Below are 27,569 nucleotides of genomic sequence, written 5' to 3'. Positions count from 1 at the left end.
CATCACCTGATCGTTATATTTGCCTATCTAGTTTACATAATCTGGACATACATAAATCCATGGGCCCTGATGGGATGCACCCGCAGGTGCTGAGGGAGCTGGCAGAAGTCATTGCAAGACCGCTCTCCATCATCTTTGGTAAGTCATGGGGAACAGGAGAGGTGCCTGAGGATTGGAGGAAAGCAAATGTCACTCCAGTCTTCAAAAAGGGCAAGAAGGAGGACCCGAGTAACTACAGACCAGTCAGCCTCACCTCCATCCCTGGAAAAGTGATGGAATAACTTAGCCTTCCTGTCTCTAGGCATATCAAGGATAAGAGGGTCATTAGGAGCAAGGGGAAGTCATCTTTGACCAACCTGATAGCCTTTTATGAAGACATAACCAGGTGAAAAGATGATGGTAGTGCAGTGGATGTGATTTATCTTGATTTCAGCAAAGCATTTGTCACCATCTCCCACAGCATCCTCACAGCTAAACTGAGGATGTGTGGTCTGGATGATCAGGTAGTGAGGTGGACTGTGAATTGGTTGAAGGAAACAAGTCAGAGAGTTGTGGTCAATGGGACAGTCTAGTTGGAGGCCTGTATCTAGTGGAGTCCCTCAGGGGTCGCTACTATTCAATATACTCATCAATGATCTCGATGACGGGACAGAGTGCACTGTCAGCAAGTTTGCTGATGAGACACAACTGGGAGGAGTGGCTGGCACACCAGAAGGCTGTGCTGCCATTCAGAGAGACCTGGACAGGCTGGAGAGCTGGGCGGGGAGAAATTTAATGAAATACAACAAGGGTAAGTGTAGAGTCTTGCATCTGGGAAAGAACAACCCCATGTAGCAGTGTAGGTCGGGGACTGAGCTGTTAGAGAGTAGCGTGGGGGAAAGGGACCTGGGGGTCCTGGTGGACAGCAGGATGACCATGAGCCAGCAACGTGCCCTCGTGGCCAAGGCGGCCAATGGCACCTTGGGGTGTATTAGAAGGGGTGTGGTCAGTAGGTCGAGAGAGGTTCTCCTCCCCCTCTACTCTGCCCTGGTGAGACTGCATCTGGAATATTGTGTCCAGTTCTGGGCCCCTCAGTTCCAGGACAGGGAATTGCTTGAAAGAGTCCAGTGCAGAGCCACAAAGATGATGAAGGGGGTGGAACATCTCTCTTATGATGAAAGGCTGAGGGAGCTGGGTCTCTTGAGCTTGGAGAAGTGGAGACTGAGGGGTGGCCTCATTAATGTTTATAAATACGTAAAGGGTGAGTGTCAGGAGGATGGAGCCAGGCTCTTCTCAGTGATGTCCAATGATAGGACAAGGGGCAATGGGTGCAAGCTGGAGCACAGGAGGTTCCACATTAACATAACGAAAACCTTTTTCTCTGTGAGAGTGACAGAGCACTGGAACAGGCTGCCCAGAGAGGTTGTGGAGTCTCCTTCTCTGGAGACATTCAAAAGCTGCCTGGATGCATTCCTGTGTGACCTACTTTAGGTAGTCCTGCTCTGGCAGGGGGGTTGGACTAGATGATCTTTCGAGCTTCCTTCCAACCCCTAACATTCTGTGATTTTGTGATATTTTATAACGACACTCACGCAATGTAAAATGCAATGTAAATGCTGAAGTGATAAGGATACTTTATCTAACCGTGTACTTCACTAATTTGATAAACTCATTCTCCAATAAAATGGTATGTTTCTATTTTCAAAAGTCAGCAAGTCTTGCCTGTCACTCCAAAGTTACAGATACACCCTGAATTTTTCAGTCTCAAACTTGAAATCCATTGTAAACAGAAAAGTTCCTTTTAGCAACAGAATTTATTTATAAAGCTTATTATAACATTACGATAACTCCTGTGAACTAGGACTAAATATGGAGCAGCATGGCAAAATGTCATGCCCAGTGTGAGCATTCTTTCCCCAGCTGCATTTGTTGACTGTGGCACATTCTCCCAAAAGCTCCATAATCTACATCAGATGAAATACAAAATGTCCCAAAAGGTACACATGTCCTCTGAACAGCTCCTTTCCTGGCAATTAGTGTTGTGTCTGGGAAGTGAAGAGTGTCAGGCTGAAAAAAAGAAATCTTTCCAGTGCAAACCACGGTTGGGAGAATGGTTGACTCAGTTCTGGGTATATTCCCATACCACTTCTTTCTTTGGGAGCATGCAGGAAGAATGCCCGGAACACAGCAGCTGCCATGAGGAAATTAATGTAGGGGTTTCCTGAGAAAACAGTTAAGTCTTGAAAATTCAAGCCATTTTCCTTCCTCAAGAGGAAAAGAGAAAGTGCTGTCAAATGACAACACTTTCTCACTGTTTTGTTTTAGATATGAAGTTTGTCATGCTCTTCAATACATACTACATATTCATACTATCTTGCTTGCTGTTTGAAGGTTTGTGCTCTTCCTATTTAATCTGGAGATACGCTGATTTCTTCATCATCTGCTGAAGGGGAGAGAAAAGATTATTCCCAAACCCACTCTCACATTTTATGGTTTTCTTTAATACCTAATAAGAAGTGCCTAGGAGAGTCTGTGTTGGAAGAGAGACTGTCTGAAGCAATACGATTTTATTTCCTTTTCATTAGTTGATCCATGATGTTGAGGAAAATGCTGTTAGAAAAAAGGTAGCAGGCTGGAGGTTTTTGTAGGAAGGTCAATAATGACCATGACTTTTATAGTCTGTACGTAAATTTAAATAGACAAACGCTTTTGAACCTTAACCAAGAGATGGGCACACAGCCAGTCAGATCAGAGGAATTGTGGGGGTGGAGAAGGTGAACTGGATTTAGGGACATGATGAGATTCCAGACTACCTGAAGACTGACTACCTGAAAAGGAATGCTGCAGCTCTCTGAGCTCACCTTTGGTAGCTCCAGAAGAGGGTGGTCATGAGGGACCATAGGCTTACCTTCTTCCTCCTCACTCATCTGTCCTGGAGGTCACTCCTGCTAAGCCAGCCTCCACAACAAAGGGCATGCAGAGAGTCACCTGCATTCATAGACTTGTGCACACAACACAGCCTTAGAGCTCAAGATACGAAAACACTGAAGCCCACCTAGTGCAACACTACAAGACAGAAACAGAAGAAAAAGTGGGAATTTTATTCCCGATGTTCAAATGTTAACTAGGAATGATTTTTCCCCCCTGAAGAACACTATGCAGGAAAACTATCTTACTGATTGTTAATGATTAATATTAACGTTGAGACCATGTATATAACTTCATGAATAATATAAGTAGAAAATCTGTTAAAATACTGTACCTACTTAGAAGTGTTTCATATAATTTTAGAAGCAGAACTATGTTTTACAAGCTAATGCACACGGGCTGAATCAACTCACAGCTGTCAAGTGAAAATTTGTTTCTGTAAAATACTCTGTACTACACTTCTGTGTAAGCATAGTGGAGTTACTTAAATTATTCACTGGAAGTGGTACTTGTTTCAAATCTAGCTTGTCTATAAACAGATACTGAATTCTACAGAACAACTCTGAATGTGTACAGTTCATAACTATTTATCACGTAGTTTGAAGCCATTGTTCCATAACTGCAGCCCAAACATCACTTGCAGCTTGCAAAGCCTTTGTACACCCAGCCCTCAAAGCACGCTTTTAATAGTTTAATCTACATGAAGATAAATGTTCACTGACCTGTAGCCCATACACTGGTTAATACCAGTATTAACAAAACTCCTGGTTTAACAGGACAGTGATTGATCCACAACTTAACCACTGAACTGTTCACCTGCAATGAACAGATGACGGTCGACATAGAATCATAGAATGGTTTGGGTTGGAAGGTACCTTAAAGACCATCTAGCTCCAACTCCCCTGCCATGGGCAGGGACACCTTCCACCAGACCAGGTTGCTCCAAGCCCCATCCAGCCTGGCCTTGAACACTGCCAGGGAGGGGGCAGCTACAGCTTCTCTGGGCAATGTCTTCCAGAGTCTCACCGCCTTCACAGTAAAGAATTTCTTCCCAATATCTAATCTAAATCTCCCCTCTTTCAGTTTGAAACCGTTACCCCTCATCCTATCACCACACCCCTTGATCAAGAGTCCCTCCCCACCTTTCCTGCAGGCCCCCTTTAAGCACTGGAAGGCTGCTTTAAGGTCTCCCTGGAGCCTTCTCTTCTCCAGGCTGAACCACCTCAACTCTCTCAGCTTGTCCTCATAGGGGAGGTGCTCCAGCCCCCTGAGCATTTTCGTGGCCCTCCTCTGGACCTGCTTGAGCAGGTCCATGTCTTTCTTACACTGGGGGTCCCAGAGCTGAATGCAGTATTGCAGGTGGGGTCCCACCAGAGCGGATTAGAGGGGGAGAATCCCCTCCCTCGACCTGCTGGCCACACTTCTCTTGATGCAGCCCAGGATGCGACAGGCTTTCTGGGCTGTGAGTGCACCTTGCTGGCTCATCTTCAGTCTTTCACCCACCAACACCCCCAAGTCTTTCTCCACAGGGCTGCTCTCAATCCACTCATCACCCAGCCTGTATCTGTGCTTGGGATTGCCCTGACCAAGGTGCAGGACCTTGCGTTTTTTGAACCCCATGAGGTTTGCATGGGCCTGCCTCTCCAGCCTGTCAAGGTCCCTCTGGATGGCCTGCCTTCCCTCCATCAGGTTGAGCATACCACACAGCCTGGTGCCGTTGGCAAACTTGCTGAGGATGCACTCAATCCCACAAGACCCATGGCACACTGCAAATCACACAGTCTCACTTCTTGCTGCCAGAGCTATGAAACTACTGGGTGGCCTGGCTGCAAAAATGTTGATAAAACATCTTCCTTGGAAATCCGTTATTTGTCAAACACCTGGGGGAGACTGACCTATCTAGGAGCATCCTTCTGAAACCCTGACAGCCAGGCTGTCCAGCTCATGAGCTCCGCTCCCTGCCAACCTTGTAATATCCTTCTGAAAAACTCAGGTGGACGTGGAAAAAAATAGTGTATTTGTGGTTAGAATTTCTCAGCCACAAACATACTTGGACTAAAAACCCCTTCAAGCTTCAGAGATACTTTCTCTAACACCCAACAGTTACCCAAGCATGTCAAATTGACCTAAGTGCTTTGAAACCCCATTACACTTTCTTTTATCAGCTAGATTTACTTAAGAGTAACAACATCCTCTTTCTATACAACTTCTGTTTATACAGATATACAGCCAAGCACATCACACAATGAGCTGACATTGATCTACGCATTTAAAATTGTTCTTTTTTAAAAATTTTGTATTAAAAGTATGACCAATTACACTAGTTCTTTCAGTTTAGACATCTTACGGGGGAGATCCTCAGAGGAACGAACAGCATTCTCCTCTGCTTTCTTGGGAAACTTCTACAGCCAAGCATTACCTGAAAGTTTGACGCTTTACAATCCTGTTCTCCAATTCCTTGTCATCTTTTCACACTTGCCTGGATTCTGCCATCTTTTCACTAACTCTTAAGTCATTCCACTAAGTAGCATTGAAATGTCTGAGGAATAAAAAGTACTGTTCTATATGGGAAAGCGTTAAAGAAATCCATCACTGACTGTCACTCAGAAGTACCATACAAAGATTTACATGACTGAAACCTAATTTTAGACACTAAAAACCAGTTACGCTTCTAAAATCATAAATTGCAGCTGCACTAATTATTCCAAGTAGCTCTGCCGAAGTTTTCTCATGGGTATGCCTATTCACATCACATTTCTGCCAATACTGAAATGTTAGAGTTCTCTCAGACACTGCAGCACACCATTTCTGTTTTCCTAGACTGTCAGCATTATAAACTAAGTAAAGGAAGAGCGGAAAAGACACATAAATTTTGTGGAGTTACAGCCTTGGATGGTCTCTCAGATGAAGCCGGCAGCCCAGGATTCTGGACTCCAGGTGCTGGCTGCATCTGGACAGCGCTGAATCCCTGCTCAAGCTCTTTGGGCTTGAGCACAAATGTAGATAGATCCCTTTAATGACCTTTCTGGAGATACATAGCATGTACTCAAGCTGCCTGGTCCCTTCACATCTTTCTGGCTCTCTCATGTGCCTCCAGCAGCAACTGCCGCATTCTCATAGCCTGAAACTGGGAACCCTGAAAGTTGTTTCCTTCTGTGGAGACTGGAAGGAGAGCTACTTGGAGACACAGACCCTCTTCAAAGAAGGATCACGGTCTGCTCCCTGAAAAGGTGCAAGACATACACAGATTATAGAAGAACAGCTAAAACCTCCCTTACGTCCCACCTGTGAGCTCGCTCTTTCCAAACCTCAGACTTGTGGCAAAACCACATTTGAATCTCAGGACTGATTTCTAAAGTTCACGTTGTTCTTGATGATAAAGAGCTGTTACTAAGAAAAAGCTTTGTACTTTTATAAAATTCCATCTCCTTCATGCCCTTTCCAGCAGCTTCAACTCTCTCCTGGCAAGTTGTTACTGAACTGAACTCAAAATCTAAACCCTCTGAGCTACAGTCAATTAATTGGTTTTAAATATTTACATTTCAAAACAAGATATTCCACAGTAATGACCTGTATTCTCTGTCATTCACCTCCTGCCAGAGCCTTCCTGTTAGTAAGCCTTCTCTGTTAGGTCAACCTGAAATCCCAATCTAGCAGAAGTTAACAAATCAAACACACTATATTTTCTTTCATAATCAAAACCTCATGGCTGTATAATGGATCATCTATCAGCAGCAGTCACCTACTGTTAGGTAATAATACAACCATTAGTTGGTTTTGGCACAGGCAAATTATTGCAGAGTCTACTATTGACTACCTAATCACCATTTAGAAAATGTTGTCTTCTTTACAGTAAATGTACAAAATGTTCAAGTGTTACACTCAACATTCAAAAAATATTACTACTGTTTGCAAACAGGGAAATTGATAAATTACCATGAGCTACTCAAGATCCCACGGGACACAAGGCAGAGTGACGAATGGAACTTCAGAATTCCTGCTTTTAGTTAATTCACATGATTATTCTCCCTCGTCTGACAAAACTATCTTTTGTTGTCCTGTGCAGAAATGCCTAGAATCAATCTAGATCTTCCAGAGCTAAATGGTACAATAGTTTCAATATCTCCTGTTGAAGTATATTTTGTGGGCTTCACAGTCATCAGCAAACTAATGTGATGGAATCCAAATAAGTAAATCAGAAACTATGTAGTTCCTTTCTGTTTCTTAACCTTAGAATAAATGTTCTTTTGTGATCACAGTAGATTAAAAATCCAGGAATTGCAGTCAAAGCTCAACCCTGCTTAATAATGAACAGAAACATATCAAAGACAAACCCTCTCTGTTTCATGGAATATTTGCAATATTCGTATTAGCTAATGCAGAAGTACTCCAGACAGTGACCAGGAAAGCAAGGTAATGGTGAAACAGTTTAGCAGAAGTCACAGACCCTAGTCACCTACCCAGCTAATGATATATAGGAATGATCTATAAATACCAAACCAAAGGTCAGATTTAAAAAGGAAAGTTGGAAGGGAAAAAAGTTATAGATTTAAGTTTGTACCACCCTCCCAAATAGAGAAACAAAATGAGAGAAAATATTAGGTGCCTGAAGGAGAGGACAACAGGCAAGTAATCAAAGCTGGCATCACTGGCAGAGCAGAGACAGGAGTTGGCACCTCTCATTTAATAAACCAGATGGAGAAGGATTTCCACCATTTAGCCCTACCCTGCAGGCAAGACCAAAGGATCAGTATTTGATGCAACAAGATGGACATGATAAGAGAGAGGCTCAGGTGACTGATTGGATTTGAAGGGGAAAACAAAGCTGGAGAAAAATGATTCAAGTAATTGAAATGGTTACACTTATAAGGCATAAGACATTACTTCTACAGGGAAGCGCCTGTTATTACTGTTGGCCATCAACATCAGGCTGCATTTAAAAAACAATTCTAAACAACTGTGGAATTGGCCCTGACTTCCTAAAAATGCAAGTCAAAATTTGTGTGCCATAAATAAGGGGTTTCATCATACAAACAGGCCTAGCTCATCATAGTTAAATACCTGACATACATCATAGTAGAGCTAACACAGCAGGGTGAGGCCATCCTGTGTGAAGACAACATTTAATGAAATAACACAGAAATAACCAACCATATGGACAAGCCACAAGCAAGACTGTGGGAAGTGGAAAAAACAGCAAAAAATCAGAGGCCTCCTACCATCTGAAAAACAATGCAAGCATTCTTGTAAAGAGAAATCATAATATGTTGGAGTAAACCATACACATTTGCTCACATGTTTAAGCAAACAAGGCAAAACAAAATGAGGAATTAGCATTTCCAAATCCTCTGCATGCCTGGGGCATAAAACAGAGAGACTGTGGATACCAGCAGTTGACTAGCATGTTAAGTATATTTTTAAAATGGCACCTATATTTGTCTGCCTGTTTGTTTTACATGACATAAGTAAAAGGTTACATATCAAAATAAAACATTTTGTTGTACGCATGAGACAAATTCTGAAGCGCACAAATCCAGCCTGAGTCCTTACATAAACCTGTGTTCACTTTTGGAAATCAGCAGTAAACCTTGAAAAGAATACTTCAGACGTTTTACAGAAGATACAACATGTTTCATAAATAAAACTTTAACATATACATGGTAAAACTGTTCTGTAATAGGTAGATAATTTTTAGTAACATCATCAGATTAAGAACAATACCAAATAGATTCTGAACAAGTATCTTGAGTAATACAGGAAGTAGAAACAATACTCAGTGGGAAGTACAAACTGGAAAACAAATTATAAACCATGAAAATAATAAAATTGAACAGGCAGGTGAATCTACACAGTAGACCTCTGTAGAAGCCTCAATGTTTCAGCATTGCCTGGACCAAAATCAAAAAGTAAGTTGCTGTGTACTTGAAATTAATGGAGCTAATCCTAGAATACACCAAGAGTCAGAACTTTTATTCTTTTTGTTTTTTTGGTTTGGTTTTGTTTTGCTTTGCTTGGTTTTGTTTTAAATGAAGAAACAAGAGCATTAGGCTAGGATACCCCAAACACCAATTCTATACCCATTCTGGCACAACCATTCTGGTACTATTTAATCTTTTCCGGTTGTCCAGATCCATGTGCTCTGGAGATGAACACTCCAGATAACGTCCTCAGTGCTGCACCTACAGAGAGAAAACACGGAGAATAACAGACAAATGAAATGATAGTCCACATACTTCTCAGATCTCATCAGCCGCTGAAAATAAATACACCCCTTGTGAAAATAATTCATTGGCATTGTATTACTTGGATCCTTCTCCGTAATCTTTATCTGCATTGTCAGGTTCCCTTTCAATCCTCTACATTTATAGTCACCACATATTAGCGAGATATTTGTTGTCACTGTAATCAAGAAAACTGAATATTGAGAGAACATTAAACAGAACGTGCAACTGATGAATCAAGACATTTCAATCATGACAGACATTTCTGAACTTGCTAACAGGCCTTTTGTAGGCACAGGAACTCATGCAGACTCAGAAGGGGCTGGCAGCACCCAAGAAAGCTGGAGCTGATTAGGGAGAAACAGGAAGTAATGAAAAACTGCTAAAGTTCCCGGTGCTCAACCCACAGCAGGCATAGCTGTAACTCCTTAACGATCAGTACAAGAAACCCAAGACTTGGCAGTTTTATACACTCAACATCTTTATACACATGAACCAGTAATGCAAAGGCAGAATAAAACTGTTCCTTTAAATCTTACTAACTCCAGAACATCACCAAATCTAATCAGTGGGTGCTCATGGTACCTGAACAAGATCAGAGTTAACATATGTCATTCATGATATGGGTGGCCATCTAACCACCAATAAAATACATGAGTCAGTAATGTTAGGAGAGATGGCAGGCCAGAAGAGAAGAAAAAAACTAAAACCTTGAATACTGCATTGATAAAGGTTTGCCTTGGGAAGCTGTGAGGAAGAGAGTATTTCAAAAGGACCATTATCCTCACAGCATCTTTGTGGATAACAGAGTCTACTGACAAAGACTCTACTAGCCCTTTACCTGCCTCTACCAAAGTTACAGGACACCGCTTTTGTTACTAGACACTAAATGGACGAAATTCTTCCTAATTACATGAACATATTCCTGAACAGGAGTAGCCAAAACTAAGAGGCAGAGAAAGCTCTTGTTAGTCTCATCAGCATTTTACTGACTTTGTAAGAAAACAAATGTGTCAGATGTGTGAAATTGCCCGGAAGTTTCAGATGTCACATCAAGCCCTGCCTACTGGAAAAAAAAAACAGTTATGCAGTTTAAAGCAAAAAGAGGCAAAAAGTTTGGCACTTAAGAACATCATTGACTTAAGAAACATCATCTACTGATTTCTCACTATGATGAGGTGACCTGAAATTTGACTCCTTAATCACGGCTCAAATAGCAAGAACTCACTGTACAATACGATCATCTCTTAAAGCACAGGCTCCATTTCTTCTAAAGACATCTGAGTTCTTTTGCTGACAGCTAGGATTTGCCCAAAAGTGAGCACAAGGACTACACTGCAGAATGCAGTCTGGCATGTTGGCCTTCAGGGAACATAAGAAGAAAAGTCAAAATTAATGAATTGTCAGTTGACAACATATACAGATACCCTGCAGGGAAAGCCCCTAAGTGTAGGGCAAGAAAACAAATCCCACAGCACACCACCAAGTCATATCTCTAAAGGCAGCAAGACAACAGGCATAGTGCTATGAAACGTAACTAGAATCTTCCATGAGCTCAACAGAGACTTATAAAACACAGTCTCTTGTCACACCACAAACAAGGGTTTTATCCTTGTTTCCTGGTTCCTTAGTAAAACAGAAGACAATATTGCTGTATCCTATTGCCACAGGATATTGCCTTAGGACAGTCTCTCATCAAGACGTTTCTATGAGCAATTCCTGCTGCTATATTAATCCCATAAGCGAAGAGTGTTCACAAATAATCAGTGGTGCTTCCTGATTTCTTCAGTCATGCTACAGCATTACTGTTACATCTCTACAGTTATCACCCAGCTTCCTGCTGTCTTTATGCCTCGTGCATTCCCCAAGCCTGTGCAGAGTGGGTAGAAGATGCTACCTACTCAGAAGGAGACTATTTTGATAACAATTCTGCAGTGTCAAAAGCTAGCACGCCCAATATCAAGAAGGGCAGAATCAGGTTCATCAGGTTTCCAATTCCCTCAGAGATCAGTTCTAAAATATCTTGACTAGAACTGCATTCTCCTCCCCACTGAAAGAAAATAACTCTTCAATGCACACATTCACCACTTCACCCTCTGCACATAAAACTCACATGCTAGGGAGGAAAAAAACCCACAAGGCAATAATAAGAATAGGTGCTCTCTTCCTGGAAGATGGAAATGAGCAAAGAGTTTCTCAAGTAAATAAATGAAGGCAAATAATATAGACAAACTCTTTATTTTCAGTACTTCCAACAAGAGCTAGCTTCCTGGAAGTAGAAGTGGCACTGCTCATAGTAGTATACACCAGGATCAAAGAACATTGTTTGGCAAGCAATCAAGGAAAATTCCAGATACCAGCTTAGTATTGTCACAAGAAATGGAAAAGAAAGGTAAATATAGTCGATTTTTTCACTCAAGGAATATAGAAATAGTTTACTTTTTCACTCAGAGAAATGTCTTGTGCCTCAGACATCCTTTGAAAAACATTATTTCTGGAAACTTAACCCAGTAACTTTCTCTCTTCAAAACAGATCTTTCTCAGTGCTTTTTTTGGACAAAAAGGCAATTTGGTTTAGCCATTTCTATCAAAAGTTTTCAATAGCAATAACACTTGATTTCACATAAACATCAGCTAACATGCAGTGAATATAACATAAACATACTTGGCTGACATGCAGTGAATATCCCTATGTTTGTCTTCTCTCACTTATGCAAAGCCTCATCTCTGTCCCTGCACTCCCTCTTGGAATTGCCATTTGATAATCAAGAGCCACAACCTGCACTGATGAAGGGAATCTTAGTTCACAGAGGGCACATCTCTGGCTGCTACAATAGAAATTACACCATAAACAGTTAAAATTATTATATGAATGACGTGACTTTCTTAAAGGTCTTACATGGTATGTCCATACAAGCCCTTTAGTTTGAATAAAGAATGAGCTTTTGAAGTGAATCTCCCAAAATCCCTGGCTGCCTGATCACCGAGCAGTCTCTGAGAACCAGCACTAGGTTCCTTTCTAATGAAACTAAACCAGAAGATATGCTCAGTAAGTGCACCTAGTGCAGCCCAATCACTAATGTATGATCAGTCTCAGCTCTTGCACCTAAATCCTTAATTGCAGCTTTATTTTTTTTAAAAAAAATTTTTACTTTAATTATATCATCAGATGGAAAAACTCCATTGCAACACAAAGATTTTTGTTTTGAAAGATGTTATAACGATGTGCAATCAGAAGAGGAAAAAGTTTGGACAACCACTAAAATATTTTCCCTAGTCCCAAGAGAACAAAGACACAAGACTATTTCCATTAACCAAAAAATAAGGAAGAAGGTTTACAGATGGACTAAAATAGACCCCATCCCTGCAGACTTGAGAGCCCAAGGCTAGCTTAATTAAAAGCAAAGAAAATCAAGAGGACTGAATAGAACTGCAGGAAATTAACTTGCATACTACATGCACTAACAGGCCAAAAGCCAGAGTAACCACAAATTCCTGAACTGACACAGCACTTGGAGAGGGGGACCAAAATTCAAATGCACCCAGGGCACTGGCAGCTTATGCACAGTAAGACTGTACATGCAGCTGAAGATGTTGCGCATCAGCTTCTCTCAAGTGACGCATCCTGCGAGCATAAGCCAGGCTAACTAATTATACAAAACCTCCTACTTCACTTTGTACATATAAACCAATTTCATTGTTTTCCTTTCAACAGGTACCAGAAGCAGCAAACATCTTAGTTAAACTCAAATACCCGAGGAAAGCTAATTTTTTTTAGTTGAGCAGCAATCTGGATGACCAGTCGCATGCTTCAGTAACAGAAGGTGTTATTGAAGAAGAAGTGATGACGAACCTCTTTTTTTGTGCTGCCATAGGCTTGATTATTCACAGCAATTTTTTTTTGTTTATTAAATAACCGGAAAAAAAGAAGTCAGTAAAAATGAAGCAGTTAGCTGAAAAGCTCTTGAAACTATTTTAGGATGTAGGTTAAGTTTTAGAAATTTGCACACAGGTCAAGATTTTTTTGGCTGCAAGTAATAGCTGGTGGTCCAGGCCATTAAAGGGCAACAGCTTTCTAGGGCAAAGTGACCAGTCTCACCCACTTGACTCCCAGCCTATGGTACATGGAAGGTAATACAGGTCTGCTTAGCTAGACCACATGCACACAGAGCAATAAAGATGCTCAGGGATCTCACCTACAGCTCACGAGCAGGCTGGGCTCAGGTCATGTTGAGCCCCATATGAACAGAGAACTGCCCTCGTGCTCACGCACAAGTTTTAACCAGCATTTACCAGCTGAAATACAATCCCATATGGACATGGCACTGCTTCCCCTCTACAGAGAGCAGAATGGGTCATAGAAAGAAAAAATCCTAAGACAGTAGCAAAAAATTAAGTATACTGGCATTTGCTGTGGAAGGAGGGGCAGAAGGGAAAGGAGCCTTCAAGACTTGTGACACAACTACAGGATACAGTATTTCAAAGATAAAACATCAATTTTAGAGATGCTTCTCTTTGTGTGGTGGTTTGGTGTCTGGCAGGGTTTTGGCAGTGGGGGAGGGGGCTACACAGGTGGCTCCTGTAAGAGGCTTCGAGAAGCTCCCCCGGCTCCAATCTCAGACCCACATCTGGGAAAGGCCAGACCAATGGTGCCTCTGCAAATAAATATATTTTAGCGTGAAAGAGCCAGTTAATTTCTGTCACTTTGTTCTGTCTGTGTTGGTGAGTTGGAGAGAGAAGGGGGATGGCAGAGAGACAGCCCTGCGGACACCCCGGTCAGTGAGGCAGGAGAGGGGGAGCTGTGCCGGAGCAGAGGTTCCCCTGCGGCCCGCGGGGGGTGGCGGCTGAGCCCCTGCAGCCCCTGGAGCCCAGCGGTGGCCCCGAGGTCGCCCTGCAGCCCGCGGAGGGCCCCGGGCCGGAGGAGCAGGGACCGGGCCCGGAGCAGCCGCCACTGCGGCCGCGCTGGAGCCGCCCGTCAGTGGGAGGGCGGCAGCCCCGGGAGGGACCCGCGCTGGGGGGTTCTGGGGAGCTGCGGCCCCGCGGGAAGGACTCGCGTTGGGGCAGTTCCTGGAGGGCTGTCTGCCGGGAGAGGGACCCCGCGGTGGGGCAGGGGAGGGCTGCGAGGGCCCCTCTCCCTGAGGGGGAAGGAGCAGCGGGGACATCTTGTGCCGGACGGGCTGTGACCCCCATTCCCTGCCCCCTGCGCTGCTGGGGGGGAAGAGGGAGCAGAGCTGAGCCCGGGAAGGCCGGAGGGGTGTCGGGGGGAAGGTGTGTTGTGTTTAAGATGTGGTTGTATCTCTCATTCTCCTTGATGGTGGTGGTTGTTTTGTATTGGATGTGTGTTGTTATCCCCAAGTTGAGTCTGTCTTTGGTCGTGACCATAACTGCTGAGTCTTCCCCGTCCTTTGCCTCGACCCTCAAGCCTTTTTGGTTGTATTTTCTCCTCCCCATCCCTTAAGGGACAGGGTAGGTGTGAGTGAGCGGCTGTGTGGTGCTTTTGTTGCCAGTTGAGTAGGCTCAAACCACAACGCTTTGCTATTAAAAAAAAAAAAAAAAAAAAAAAAAAAAAAAAACAAACCACCAAAAAACAGAAGCAAAAGAAATCCTACCAAAACTACTGTACCCATCCCAGATTTCAGAAAACTTGGCAGAACAAGCAGAAGTAGAGTGTTTCTGCCACTACTGATGTGAACAAATCCTTACTTTGCTCAGACGTGGAGTTTTAGGGAAAGGAGGAAGGCTCTCCTTAGCAGGCAAGTCTCACATCTGGAACCAATGGCAGCAGACCAAGCATTAGGAAGAGGTGATGTGGTAAGAAATCACTGTGCTAGCATCTGAGAGCTGAAGAATTACACTGACTCACATACATTGCCAGCAAGATTGAGAAGGGAATGAATTGTTTACAAAGCAGCGAAGAATAACAGGGAAAACAGGAAGGGAAAAGAAAACGTACTTTGAGAGTACAATGTATACACAAAAAGGTATACATGACTACAAATGGTAGAAGAAAATAAACAAAGTGAGGTTACAAAAAGGGGAAATTAAGATAGAGGAAAAGCAACAGTTTTCAAATTCACATAAATTACATGAAATAATATTCCAGCCCTGGCATGCCTGCACTTAATAGTGCCATATGCATCCATTCAGACTATCCATGCAACCTCTGCCATAAATCATGAGCTGCACTGCGCCACTCACGAATTCAGCTTTCACCCAGACACAGCATTTGATTAGAGTTACTGGAGCTTCACAAACAGACATTGTGTCTTAGCCACATGTAGCCTGAAGAAGGGGAGAGAAAGGGAAGGAAATTACTTACTTCAGAGAAAAAAGAGAAGAACTTGACCAAGTATGTGTCCTTGTTAACAGTCTCCAGACTGGGTCAAAGTATTCTTTGGTCTATTTTGGCCTTGTAATATGTTCCCTGCTGGATTTCTTATATACTGGAGAGATTGTTCTGCAGCATTTAAAAAAAAAAAAAAAAAAAAAATTGGGCTCTTGACATTTATTTCTGAGAATTCTGAGGAACTTTCTTTTTGAGTTCTTGAAAAACCCTTGATTTTGCTTCTTTCTAGAGCCCTTAAAGGGGTTATTATTACAAGACACAGTGTTATGACTTTATCTAATCTGTGGTTCTTGAGGAACAAAAGGGTTTACTTATAGTTTTAGACTCATAAGTACGTTCACCACAGGATAAATACTGGACCATTTCAATAGCCAAAGGATACCTTTTATCTATAGAATGTTTTTTATCTAAAAATGGACAGATAGGAAGCAAAACATCAGACTTACAGCTAGCTTATTACAACTACATTTTTAACCATGCCTTGCAAACTGAGTATTTTTGCTGTAAAAACGTCCACTACAAATTGGGAAATATTCATCAGTTTATTGTACACAACAGTAAATGTATGTATTACTTTAATTTGTACAAGACCATTAATCACAGCACAGTCAAGCTATTAAAGCAAAAAAGTCAACATCCAGATTTCTCCAAAAAGCCAAATACTATGGATACTCTTGACTGATTACAATAATACATGTTATTTGAGAAGGTTCCTTAAAAATAGTTCTGTTACTCTTAACTTGTAATATTCATGTTTAAATATTTTCACCACCAAATTGCCAGTGCTTCAGGAAATTTTTACTGTGAAAAAGGCTGTCAAATACACCATTTAAGGAGAGGGTAGGGAAAATTATCTACCTGTTACAGTGACTTTCTCCTAAGTAACAAAACCCACTATTACTTGATACCTATAAAGTAGGTAGAGAATTATTTGACTCTAACACAACATGGGGACAAATCCACGAGACAACTGCCACGCAACATGGAAATACCAACCACGTAACTGCTGTCATCACTTCATAGGCCAAGGGAGAAGCTGTCGCTAATTTTATTTCCTATTCACTTTTCTGTCCCAAATAAATAAATCCACTCCTTGAAAGTCAAAACCAGATCCTTCAAGTCCTTCACTGTCACCAATGAGTGGCATGAGCCCTAATATAAACACAGCAATGATTTTTCCTGAGTATATTCAAGTTCTTCCCTTCTTACCCCATTCAGATTTGTGATGCCCGAGTCCTCAAGTGGTTTCATTCACTCCACAGCTACACTACCATACCGTAAAGAAAAATAAGCTGCCCACGTAATCCCTGCTCAAACGTTCCCTTCACACTTTTTTGCCCTTGACAATGTGGCAGTCACTTCTGGAACAAGAAACAGCCACCAAGCTGCGAGCAAGATTTAGTTCATGTTGTGATTTTACCAATTCTGTCTTGTCAGTAAACTTTAATAATCATCCCTAATAAGCCTAAAATAGTAATCTACTAGAAAGTATCTAGTTTTAACGTATCAATATTATTCACATTGCAAGACGACCTAGAAATCACACCACAAAATGGCTTCCATTATTCCAGACAGCTTAATTCGTTGCAAATAGAGTAAGCAAATAACAATAAGCTACCCCCCATCCAAAAGGGGTTGAAATCTTAAAAAAAACACCAAACCAAACCAAAGCTGATATAATTTAGGGAAAATTGTGAAGTTCCACCCTTCATTCACCTGAGGAAAGTGGGATAGTGCAGTATCAGAAGGGGGATTCTTTCTTCTAAGATGTTTCCAGGATGTTTTGAAGAACTGCCACGATCCCTTTAGCAGTTATTCATATTATAGGGCCTGTGTGTTTATATGAGCACCAAGAGGTAAAGGTTCTTGTCAACATTCTGGTCAACAAAGTAGAAATATACAAATTGCAAGAATGCAAGACTTTCTTTCACAACACTTAGAAGTCTTTTATCAGCTTTTTACCTTTCATCTCCCACCCTTCTAACATTCTGCTCTCTGCAGCAAGGCAGTACTTCCCATTAGTCAACCAAGGCGGCAAGCAACTTGAACGAACAGTGCCCCAGACACTGGCTGACAAGAAGCACCACATCCAGCACAGAGTCCATCCAGCACAGTACATTGGTAGGACAGACAAGGAGACACACAGCTGATGATTAAGAGAAAACATAGAAGGCATGGAAATAAGAAAATCCATCGTGCCTACAGCAATACCTATTTTCTGTTAGAAACAAAACAAAGAGATCTAGGCATCACGGAGTGACAGAAATGACAGACTGACCTGAATAGCTTCCTTATTACAAGAAAAAATGGATCAACCATTCCCTTCCGTGCCCAAAGAACGCCTAAGTAAAGGTAAACAAAGAAAGGACAGAAAGTATATTTTTAATGAAAAAATCCTTCCTGGCAGCATCTAAGTTTGAATTTGCTTTTGGGAATGATACCTTGGCTCCCAGCCTCAATTAAGGATTCAATACTTCTAAACAAACATGCATTTGGCATCCGTTTCTCCTCTCTTTTAATTCAATTCTGAAATAGCTGTAATGCCAGTACCCAGACCTAATAAACAGGCTTTACTACCTTCAGTCTCTACCTCTGTTCCCCATCTCTAAATTTTCCATGACATGTTAAAATACACTTCCATAAATAGTCTGGCAAACAGAAGATACAAAGAGTCGCTTTCAAATGAACACCTCTGCAGCGCACCAGGACAAAGGATGGGACAGTTCATCTTCTGGTTTTCAGATAATCAACAGATGACGGATTGCAATAGTCTTTGATGATACCAAACAACAGTATTTTGAAATCATATAATTTTTCATAAAACTCTTTTTGAAACATATTCTACTATCTGTTCATCTGTTATGAACTTTATTAGACAATTATAAGTATTAGAAAATACATCGTAAACATCACATTTGTTGGACACCAAGAAATACACTAGTATAGTTTGGATAGTATCTGAATTTAGAATACTTTATTTTTGAGAAGCATTTTAAACAGGTAATGTTGGCTTCTTTTGGGGAATATGGAGCATATAAAAATGCTATCAAGCTACTACACTGGCAGCAGAGCTATCCTCTGCGCATGATCAAACAGAGTTTGATGGCATTACTATATTTCTCAGACTTTCTGAAGCATCACAAATGGTGACGCTTGCACACTTCTCATACTGCTGAGATGTGGCCACTTATGTTCTGCCTGAAATGGTGGAATCAATCAGGCTTCCAAGTGCTTGCCCCAGCCACTTCCCAGTCCCAGCCTCTAGCAAGATCTAAAGCCATATCACCCCTTCCCACCTGCCAGCCTAGATTTCCATAGAAAGAAAACCTAGCAGCAGAGATCAGAAAGAAACCATGGTATTATCTGAACAGAACACAATTCCAACTCATGATGTGGCACACATTCAAGGTCAGGTTAGCTACCACCGATGACTCCTCTGTGGGTAAAGAGTTACTGGTCAACTAGGGGGAAGAATAAATGGCCTGTACTGGTCTAAATATGTATTTGCCAAAAAGAACAATGTTACAAAATACGGCACCTCTTGTATAAACTGCATGTCTCCCTTCCATGCCGTCTTATGTAAGTGGTTTTATTAACACAGCTCTACAGTTTAAGCAGTCAAGCTTTCTGTTTGGCATCACTTAAAGCCCTTGCCACTCCTGCTTAGGCTGGAGCTCAGGTTCAGAAGGGGGGACAGGGAGATGGGTCTGTCCCGTCTGCAGTCCTCAGTCCAGCTCTGATGTCTAAGCCTGTGTGACCAGAACTCTCATTGCAGCCAGCAGGCTACTACACAAAGCTCACTGCAAGCATTAAGCTCACCAATAACTGTAAAAATTTTAAAATACTATGTTAAAAGACAGTGTGTATATGTCATTCTTTGACTTTATGGCTGGACTCCTCTCTGTGTCCTCTCTATGCATCGACTGGTCTTTTTCACAATAGATGAGCATTTTAAGTGTAAGCTTTCAGAGTTGGAAAAAATCACCAGATAAAATAAGGAATTCTGTTACCAGCCAGAAGACTAAAAAAGCTCTTTTCAGTAATGTAACACTATATCTAATACATATAAACAATGTACTAAGACATCTAAAAATACTTAGATTTATTTTTGAAAAATCTTTTTTTGACTTACCTTACTTAAAAAGCACTGTAAGAATTACAAACCTTACTGCTAAAGTGTTCTAAATAATTATGTCTAAACAGACTACTCCATCTAGTACAAGTCAGCCTTGTGCTAGGAAAATGACCAATACAATAAAAGCTGTACACTTACATTCTAGTCAAATATACAGAATGACCAGTTCATACCATGACTGACAGTCTGGTTCATGTTGTCACCAAAGACATTTGATTTTGGTTGATCTCAGAATATTTATGTCAGCCTTGAGAATGCAGGAATATCATACGAAATTTGGATCAGTAAGAAAAAATGAAAACATTTTGAAAGAATGACGAAGCACAGGAGAAAAGAACTACTGTGCAGACAACAGTTTCAAAACCAAACACCCACTTGTAACTGGCAATGTTTAAGTCCTAGAGAACAAAAATGCCTGCCCAGAAGTGCCATGTGAACTAGAGGCTGAAATGTGAGTCACAGGGAGAAAAGACAAAAATGCTTACCTACGAATAGAAAAAGAAGCAATGGATCTAATGAGGGATGCCACTGCTCCAACTTTAGCAGCTTCCACGGCTCCCTGTGATCTGTATCGCACAGTTTCACCATAACTGATGAACGGTTCGTTGTAGACAACAATCTTCCCCTTGGCCTCCTGAGCTCTTTTGTGCAGTTCATCAAAGGAGGCTACCACTATGACTTCTGCCGTAATTCCTGAAAGAAAGTATTACAATGATATTAACATTGTTTTCCTGTATCTCTCTCCCAGCGAGTTTTAACAGACAGAAAAACATGGACTGTGCAGAACACAGGAAATCAGATTTAACTTCTTACTGGAAAAGGAAGACTATGTGAAATGCTTAATCAGGGATGGGTACTAAATAGCTGTAATAGCAACCTGAACCAAGTACACACAGTTCTGCAAACCATGACATCAGGTTGGTATTAAAACTTAACTTGAAGGACAAGAAGGATACACGGGGGGAAATCAGTTCTCTGCATGTGCTTTAATGCCTCACTGCAATCATTTATAGTACAAAAACATTTGCAAAAATTGCCTATGGGATTAATAAAAAAAGATAGTAATCTTTTCATACAATTGTTTTGATATGTTGCTGAACAACTTAGCTTAACATAAGACAACTGGAAGCACATATTTTTAGACTGAAACACTTATAAAATTATTTAATCCATAAATGAAATTAAAGCTTTGCAGTTTCAATAAATTTTGCAGTATGCTTACAAATAATAATAATTTAAACCCCTTCATATTTATTTCAGGAGAATACCACCGTTTACTGGATCTCCTTTTGGGAGAGTTCCCAGGAACCTGTCTTTCCCAGTTATGATACAGAGAACACAGGCACGTACTTCTGCAGAACTATTCATACATGGTAAGTTAGATCCCACCCAGCTCTTTGTTTTTAATAGTTGGAATAGTTTTAAATTGCTATATTATCATGCTTGAAAAAACAAAGGATTTTATAGATAAGTAGTTTTTCCCAAAGCCAGAGAATCCTTTTAACTTTTTAGAACATTAATTGAGGAACTATATTCCACAGCACTTGAGAAGTAATTCATTAAAATGACCACTATGCTTAAAACCAAATTTTGTTGATAGGTTACAGAGATAAGTAGGAGCTGCTTAACAACACGGGCTGGAATTATTCTTCAAAATATAGAAGAAGTAATAGGTGCCTGAAATTTTAGTGTTTTACATTTCACCTAAAAACCACAAAATACACCAGTGAAAACTAAAACTAATAAATGTCTAGCAAGGATTTGTCAAAGAAATCAAACTATCGTGTTTTTAAGAAGAAAATGTTTCTCCCTGAAAGTCCCCTTTTTTTTTTTTTTTTTGTGGTCTAAGAATTATTTGGAGAAGATTTCAGAGGCTTGTATTTGAGACTGTAATACATGAGAAGAACTGATAGAAAAATGGGAAGATCATCTCTCCCAGCACCAGCGTATCCAGGCTCATGGCTTCTTTAAGATCAAACTATAGTCACTTCAAAACCTTAAATAAACTATATTTCATACAAAAAAGTTTGATTTCCTAAAAGTGCACCACTAAGAGGGCAAAAGACATCTACTGCCACAGCAAAAGCCCATGAGTTTTAGTTACAGAACTAACCTGGTGTGAGAGGTATAAAAATCTTAACTGAATAACTCTTCAGATTCTTAGCTTTACATAAAGAGGCCCAGAAAGCCAAACCAGAGCATCACCTTCAAATTTTACTGGTTGTTGTTGGCAGGTAGGTGAGTGTGCTAACAGACTCCAGCTGCTTCTAATGAACTGCAGGTTCAGCTGCCTGCCTAAGGAGCATCCCAGCAACAGGATCATTCTGGGTATGGAACCGTGCCACTGGAAATAAAGCCAGGTATCTGCAAAATTTCGTTTTCCACAAGAAAAGTCATGGTCTCAGCAGGTTGATACTGCAATCCATATTTCATATTAGCTCTCCCCACTGCTCCACTTTGACCGTGCAGCAGGCACTGGAAGGGCACATGTTCTATTAGTGACTGTCAAGGGAAGCAAGGAGTGTAACTCTTCTTGGCATTAATTTACTGCATTAATAAACAAACACAAACTCTGTATGTTTTTTTAAAGAATGCTACAGACAGCTACTAACTATCTAGAATCTCTAAGAAACATTATGGACAAGTACATTTATGGCCCTCCCTAGACAATGGGCATCAGGAGTTTGTACAGTGAGCTTTGTGGCAATCAAAGCTAAGGGAAAGAACACGGACCTGCAAACTCCAGCCCAGTATCTCTACTTTTATGTGTTCCCAAAGAAGTTAAATAAAGCCACCCTTTGACAAAAAAAAAAAACAAAGTATACATAAAGCATCAATTACAGTGCTTTCCATAACAAAGTAAAACTTCATTCTTGTGTAACTTCTGACTATTTCAATGACTCATTTGCATTTTAATACCACTTTATAACATCTCAGTCTCATCTACTGAAATGACAAGAGCAATGTTTATCTTAAATAAATATGTGAACACACACACAGACACATAGATTCATAGAATGATTTGGTTTGGAAGGGACCTTAAAGATCACCTAGTTCCATCCCCCGCCATGGGCAGGAACACCTTCCACCAGATCATGTTGCTCAAAGCCCCATCCAGCCTGGCCTTGAACACTGCCAGGGAGAGGGCAGCCACAACCTCTCCAGGCAACCTGTTCCAGTGTCTCACCACCCTGACAGTGAAGAACTTCTTCCTAATATCTAATCTAAATCTCCCCTCTCTCAGTTTGAAACCATTACCCCTCATCCTATCACCACACCCCTGATAAAGAGTCCCTCCCCACCTTTCCTGTAGGCCCCCTTTAAGTACTGGAAGGTCATGATACAGTCTCCCCAGAGCTTATCTTCAGTTCTTCATCCACCAACACCCTCAAGCCCTTCTCCACAGGGCTGCTCTTAACCCGTCCTCCGCCCAGACTGTGTCTGTGCTCGGGATTGCCTCAGCCTTTCATTTTGTCTCATTGAACTTCATGAGGTTCACACAGGCCCACCTCTCCAGCCTGTCAAGGTCCCTCTGGGTGGCCTCCCTTCCCTCCAGTGTGTTGACCGCACCACAAAGCTCGGCATCATCAGCAAACTTGCTGAGGGTGCACTCGATCCCACTGTCCATGTCACCAACCCTCCTGGTTTGGGTTAAACCAGAACTAATTCTGTTCAATTATTTTACTTTTCAGTTAAGTCTTTTCTAAGTAACTGCACTTTCTGAAAAACAGCAGCATGTTTTTCCAGACAGTGACTGCTTCTAGCAGTGACAAGGCCTGGTGTTTATAGTTCATACCAAGGAATGGTGTGCAGAGAGGCCCTTGCTTATACCTGTTCTTGTAGCGACCAAGGTCACTGCTAAATCTTGTACTCCATGTTGGGGTGCCGGGTGTGAAAAGGGTCACAAGCACGAAAAAGGTTGCACCTGCTGGGAGGAGCGAACCGGACAGGTGACTCAAGACTGACCAACAGCAAACTGGACAGGTGACCTAAAACTGACCAACAGAGTATTCCATCCTATATACATCATATTCAGTATAAAGCTGAGGGATCACAAGGGTCAGTCTCTCTTCTTTGATGGCCGACATCTGAGGAGGACTCTGTCTGTTCTTCTGTCATCCATCCCGATCCGTGCATCCCTGAATCCAGTGCCTGAGTCCAGCTCCTGCATCCGGTTCCATCTGCTGCCAAGTCCAGCCTGGGACTGCCCCAGTGCCAGCCCTGCAGTGTGGTGGTGACGTATCGTCATCACGCTGGGGGGAGTTGGGTTCGGTATTGGGTTTGTATGTATTTGTACATATTTCATTATTTTCTTTTTTATTATTATTATCTTTTCTTGTTATTATTTCATTAAAGCTGTTTTAGTTTTCTTCTCCAAACCATAAAGTCCCTCTCCCTTGTTCTCTCTCCCTTCCCCTTCTGGGAAGGGAGAGAGAACAAGGGAGAGGGACTTCCCCTTCTGGGAAGGGAGAGAGGTAAATAGAGAGCATTCGTTCATCATTCACGAGCATTCTCTCATTCATTAGTGGCCGGCCCAGGCTACATGCTTGACACCAACAAAGATGTTAAACAGCACCGGTCCCAATGTTGACCCCTAAGGCATACCACTTGTCACTGGTCTCCACTCTGACATTGAGCCGTTGACTGTGACTGAGTGCAACCATCCAGCCAATTCCTTACCCACCACGTGGTCCATCCACCAAATCCATGTCTCTCCAATTTAGAGACAAGGATGTCATGCAGGACTTTGTCAAATGCTTTGCACAAGTCCAGGCAGATGACATCAGTTGCTCTCCCCTTATCCACCAATGCTGTAACGCCACCTGTTTATAACACAAAACACCCTAAGACTTCCTGTGCAAAGTGAGAAATGAAACAAAAAACCCCAACAGTTTATCAGTTTAAAGGGAATGAGTTATTCCTTTTAAAAATGAGAAATGCCTCACCTTACTGTGCTTTTAAGCAAATTAACAAGATTCTACCCCCAGCATCTCCTACCAATTCAGTGTCTCATGGCTCTGCTTCCCATGTCAAAAGCTGTTCTATCGCTTTCTTATTCCTATCATTATCTGATCCAGAGCTTGGCTGTTCATTACGGAACAGAAGTCTCCAGAAAACTCCCTCCTACGTAAGGAGGGAGCCAGATTGCCTGCTTACTTAAGCAAGATATAAAGATTATAACCCACACAGTCCAAAAGATTAATATGGAGCATTTGGGGGAATCAGCTAAGTAAAGGGCACGACGCATAAAATTATGAACATGATAAACTTGGCTGACTGTGTGAAGCTGAAGGCTATTTAGTTGTTCTCACCATGTGAAACAAACGTATTGTTGGGTTGGGCCAGTGAGAAGGAAAAAAAAAAAAAGAGCTATGTAGTGCTATGGGTTTCCTCTCATTTCTCATATTAAACAGTAAATTGTACCCTGTCATTTCTGAGAATTAAGGTACAGGAGGGCTGTTAACAGTGGGAACAAGCAGGCAACTTTCAATTACCAATGAAATTATGTATTACAAAGTCCTCTGTAAACAGAAATGTACATTTCTATCTGAACACTTGGATATGCCACAACTTTGATGATGACACTGCCAGTTGAAATAAATGGCATAGTACACACTAGCAAAGTCTAAAATCCATCACAGGCAGGATGAAGGCAAGACTGATTACAGTTACTCTATATTAGCTACAGAAAGTCCAATTTTATATATACATATGAGCACACTTGTAAATCAGCTATCTGCAACATTCCCATACATCAGAAGTCTGATTCTTCATGAACAATTCTGCCTGGGGAGTCACCTCCTAGCACCTGCTTACCTGCCAGCAATCATGCCAGGAGTAGATTAGTTCAAAGGGAATTCCCCATGAGATAACTTATTCTCCCCAAGATTAAATGAAGTGAATATTTAAGCCATTTTAGTATCTGGAGCTATGCATCTGTCTGTATTAGTAACAGGTTTCAGAGAACAGTAAGGTAAAAAAAAAAAAAAAAAAAAATCTACCCTATTATCAGATTTTAAAACTGATTAATTTCCATTAAAACATCAAGGAAACTTCATACAGAATATCATTGCTCTTCTTCGCCACACCAGGGCAAGACATGGCAAGACATTACCATATCAAGCATCAGAAATTCCTGAGATTTGGGAACCCAGTCTCTATTGGTTTTTATTTATTACTATCCTAGAAACACTCAACTCAAACACACAGAAATTCAACCTAGTTAGTTACAATCAATTGCTGTAGTAGAAGAAGAATTCGGTAAAGCCAGAAAGAAATATCATTTGCATTTACTCTCACTGGATACCAATTTCCTCATTACCCAATTATGGCCTTATTCTCTTCTCTTTTCCCCCAATCTCATTTTTGTCATCCAGTTAACAGCAATAGTCCCTTGGAGATCAAGCAAAATGAAGCCATCATTAATTTCACAATAATTTTTTTCACTAACAGCAAGTGAACAACTCACCCCTATGAACCTTCCGAACTTCATTTACTTCATACTGTGTTAACATAAGAATTATGATTTCTCGTGCAAATCACACTATGGAACAGTGATGCAGCTGATTCACATGCACTGAAGGTGCCACTGGCAAATAAATAATCCAATGGACAAGACAATTTTTGCTTAAAACAATTAAAATATGTTATTTTTAGGTGTAGACACAACAAAGCTGGCTACTACAACTAAGTCTCCGCTAAACCTCCCTCTGTGTATATATTTAAAAAATTTGCATCCTAAGCATAAAATACTGCCTGAAATATCAACACAAAAAGTCAGCAACATATCCAATTGTTCTGGTACTGCTGGAGATTTTGAAACTGGAGAAGAAAGTATCACCTAAAACATGTCCTGGCCACTGCAGTCATAAGAGCAAGAGGGAGACAGAGTGCTACCTTCCCATTTACCAGAGCCAGGCATCAGGACACCAGGGCCAGGAAATCAAGACACTTCTTCATGGTAGGAAGAAGACAGAAAGAGAAGGAGCATCACACCACAAGAGCAATGTATGAAGCTTACCTGATGATCACAGCCCTGCCTCACAGACCAGTGACATCAGAACACTCTTGTTTCTTGTCTACTGGATGGCTGACACTTCTCAGAGTTCTCCATTTCCACCTCAGCTCTCCCACATAGCTATTTTAGCCTGCAAGCTGCTGCATCAAGGTATAGCGTATTCCATGCCGACCCTAAGCACATACAGGTGGCAGCCCCAAGCTTTTCTGACCTTAGCCCAGCTAATCCAGTTGTCCTTCAGACTTAACCATCTCGTCAGCACAGAAATACCATGCCCCTGCTTCTTTTGAGAATGGCCCCCATGCACTGTCTTGTGCCCATTCCAAGGTAGCTTCTTTCACAGAATTAAAGGGAACCTCGAAATTTTTTTACATGGGTCACAGGAAAGAGCAGCACATAGGAAGTTATAACATAGCAGCTGGGATGTGCAGTTCTCCTCTAAAAATGGCAGTCTTGGACCCTGGATGCCACATCACCCTGCACAGAACTGGAGCACGAGCCAGGATCAATACTCCTGGGTGAGGATGCAAGAAGATGAAGCACACAACAGGGAAAAAGTAGATATATGCGTCTAGAGATAGGGAAGAAAGTTTGTTGGGACAGGTCAAGAAAATAAGGGTTTAGGGAGTAAAGGGAAAAGGCAAATATATTTTTGAAAGCTAAGTACGATTAGGGACCTGGCATAATATCCTATTTAGGTTCAGCGTCCTCTAAAATCAGCCCAGAAAACATTTTTCCTCTCAACTTCTATCTTACCTCTTTTAACAACATGTCACTGTTCAGCTCTCTCCAGGAATTAGTTCAGCTTTCTCCCAATGCCCCACATAATTCAACAAGATTTCAGAAAAAACAAACCCAAATTCTGGGTCCATAATGAACTCATCAAATTAAGGCCTGGTGTCAGGCTGAAGCAAATGAAAGATTCATATCATCACTTACGTT

General features: G+C 41.5%; 1 protein-coding gene across 1 annotated transcript in view; it reads right to left on the bottom strand.

The window, feature by feature from the left end:
* CPQ (carboxypeptidase Q) overlaps positions 1-27,569 on the bottom strand; it is a 174,938-nt gene that overhangs the window by 113,976 nt on the left and 33,393 nt on the right. The window contains exon 4 of the mRNA XM_086465921.1: positions 20,095-20,302. Within this exon, the coding sequence (XP_086322047.1) occupies positions 20,095-20,302 (208 nt within the window). The remainder of the gene's footprint in view (positions 1-20,094; positions 20,303-27,569) is intronic.

The sequence above is a fragment of the Leptosomus discolor genome, chromosome 5 (genome assembly GCF_034619465.1).
Source record: "Leptosomus discolor isolate bLepDis1 chromosome 5, bLepDis1.hap2, whole genome shotgun sequence".
Taxonomy (NCBI): Eukaryota; Metazoa; Chordata; class Aves; order Leptosomiformes; family Leptosomidae; genus Leptosomus; species Leptosomus discolor.
The sequence above is the reverse complement of the archived record's forward strand: the minus strand, read 5'-3'. Positions and strand labels throughout refer to the sequence as shown.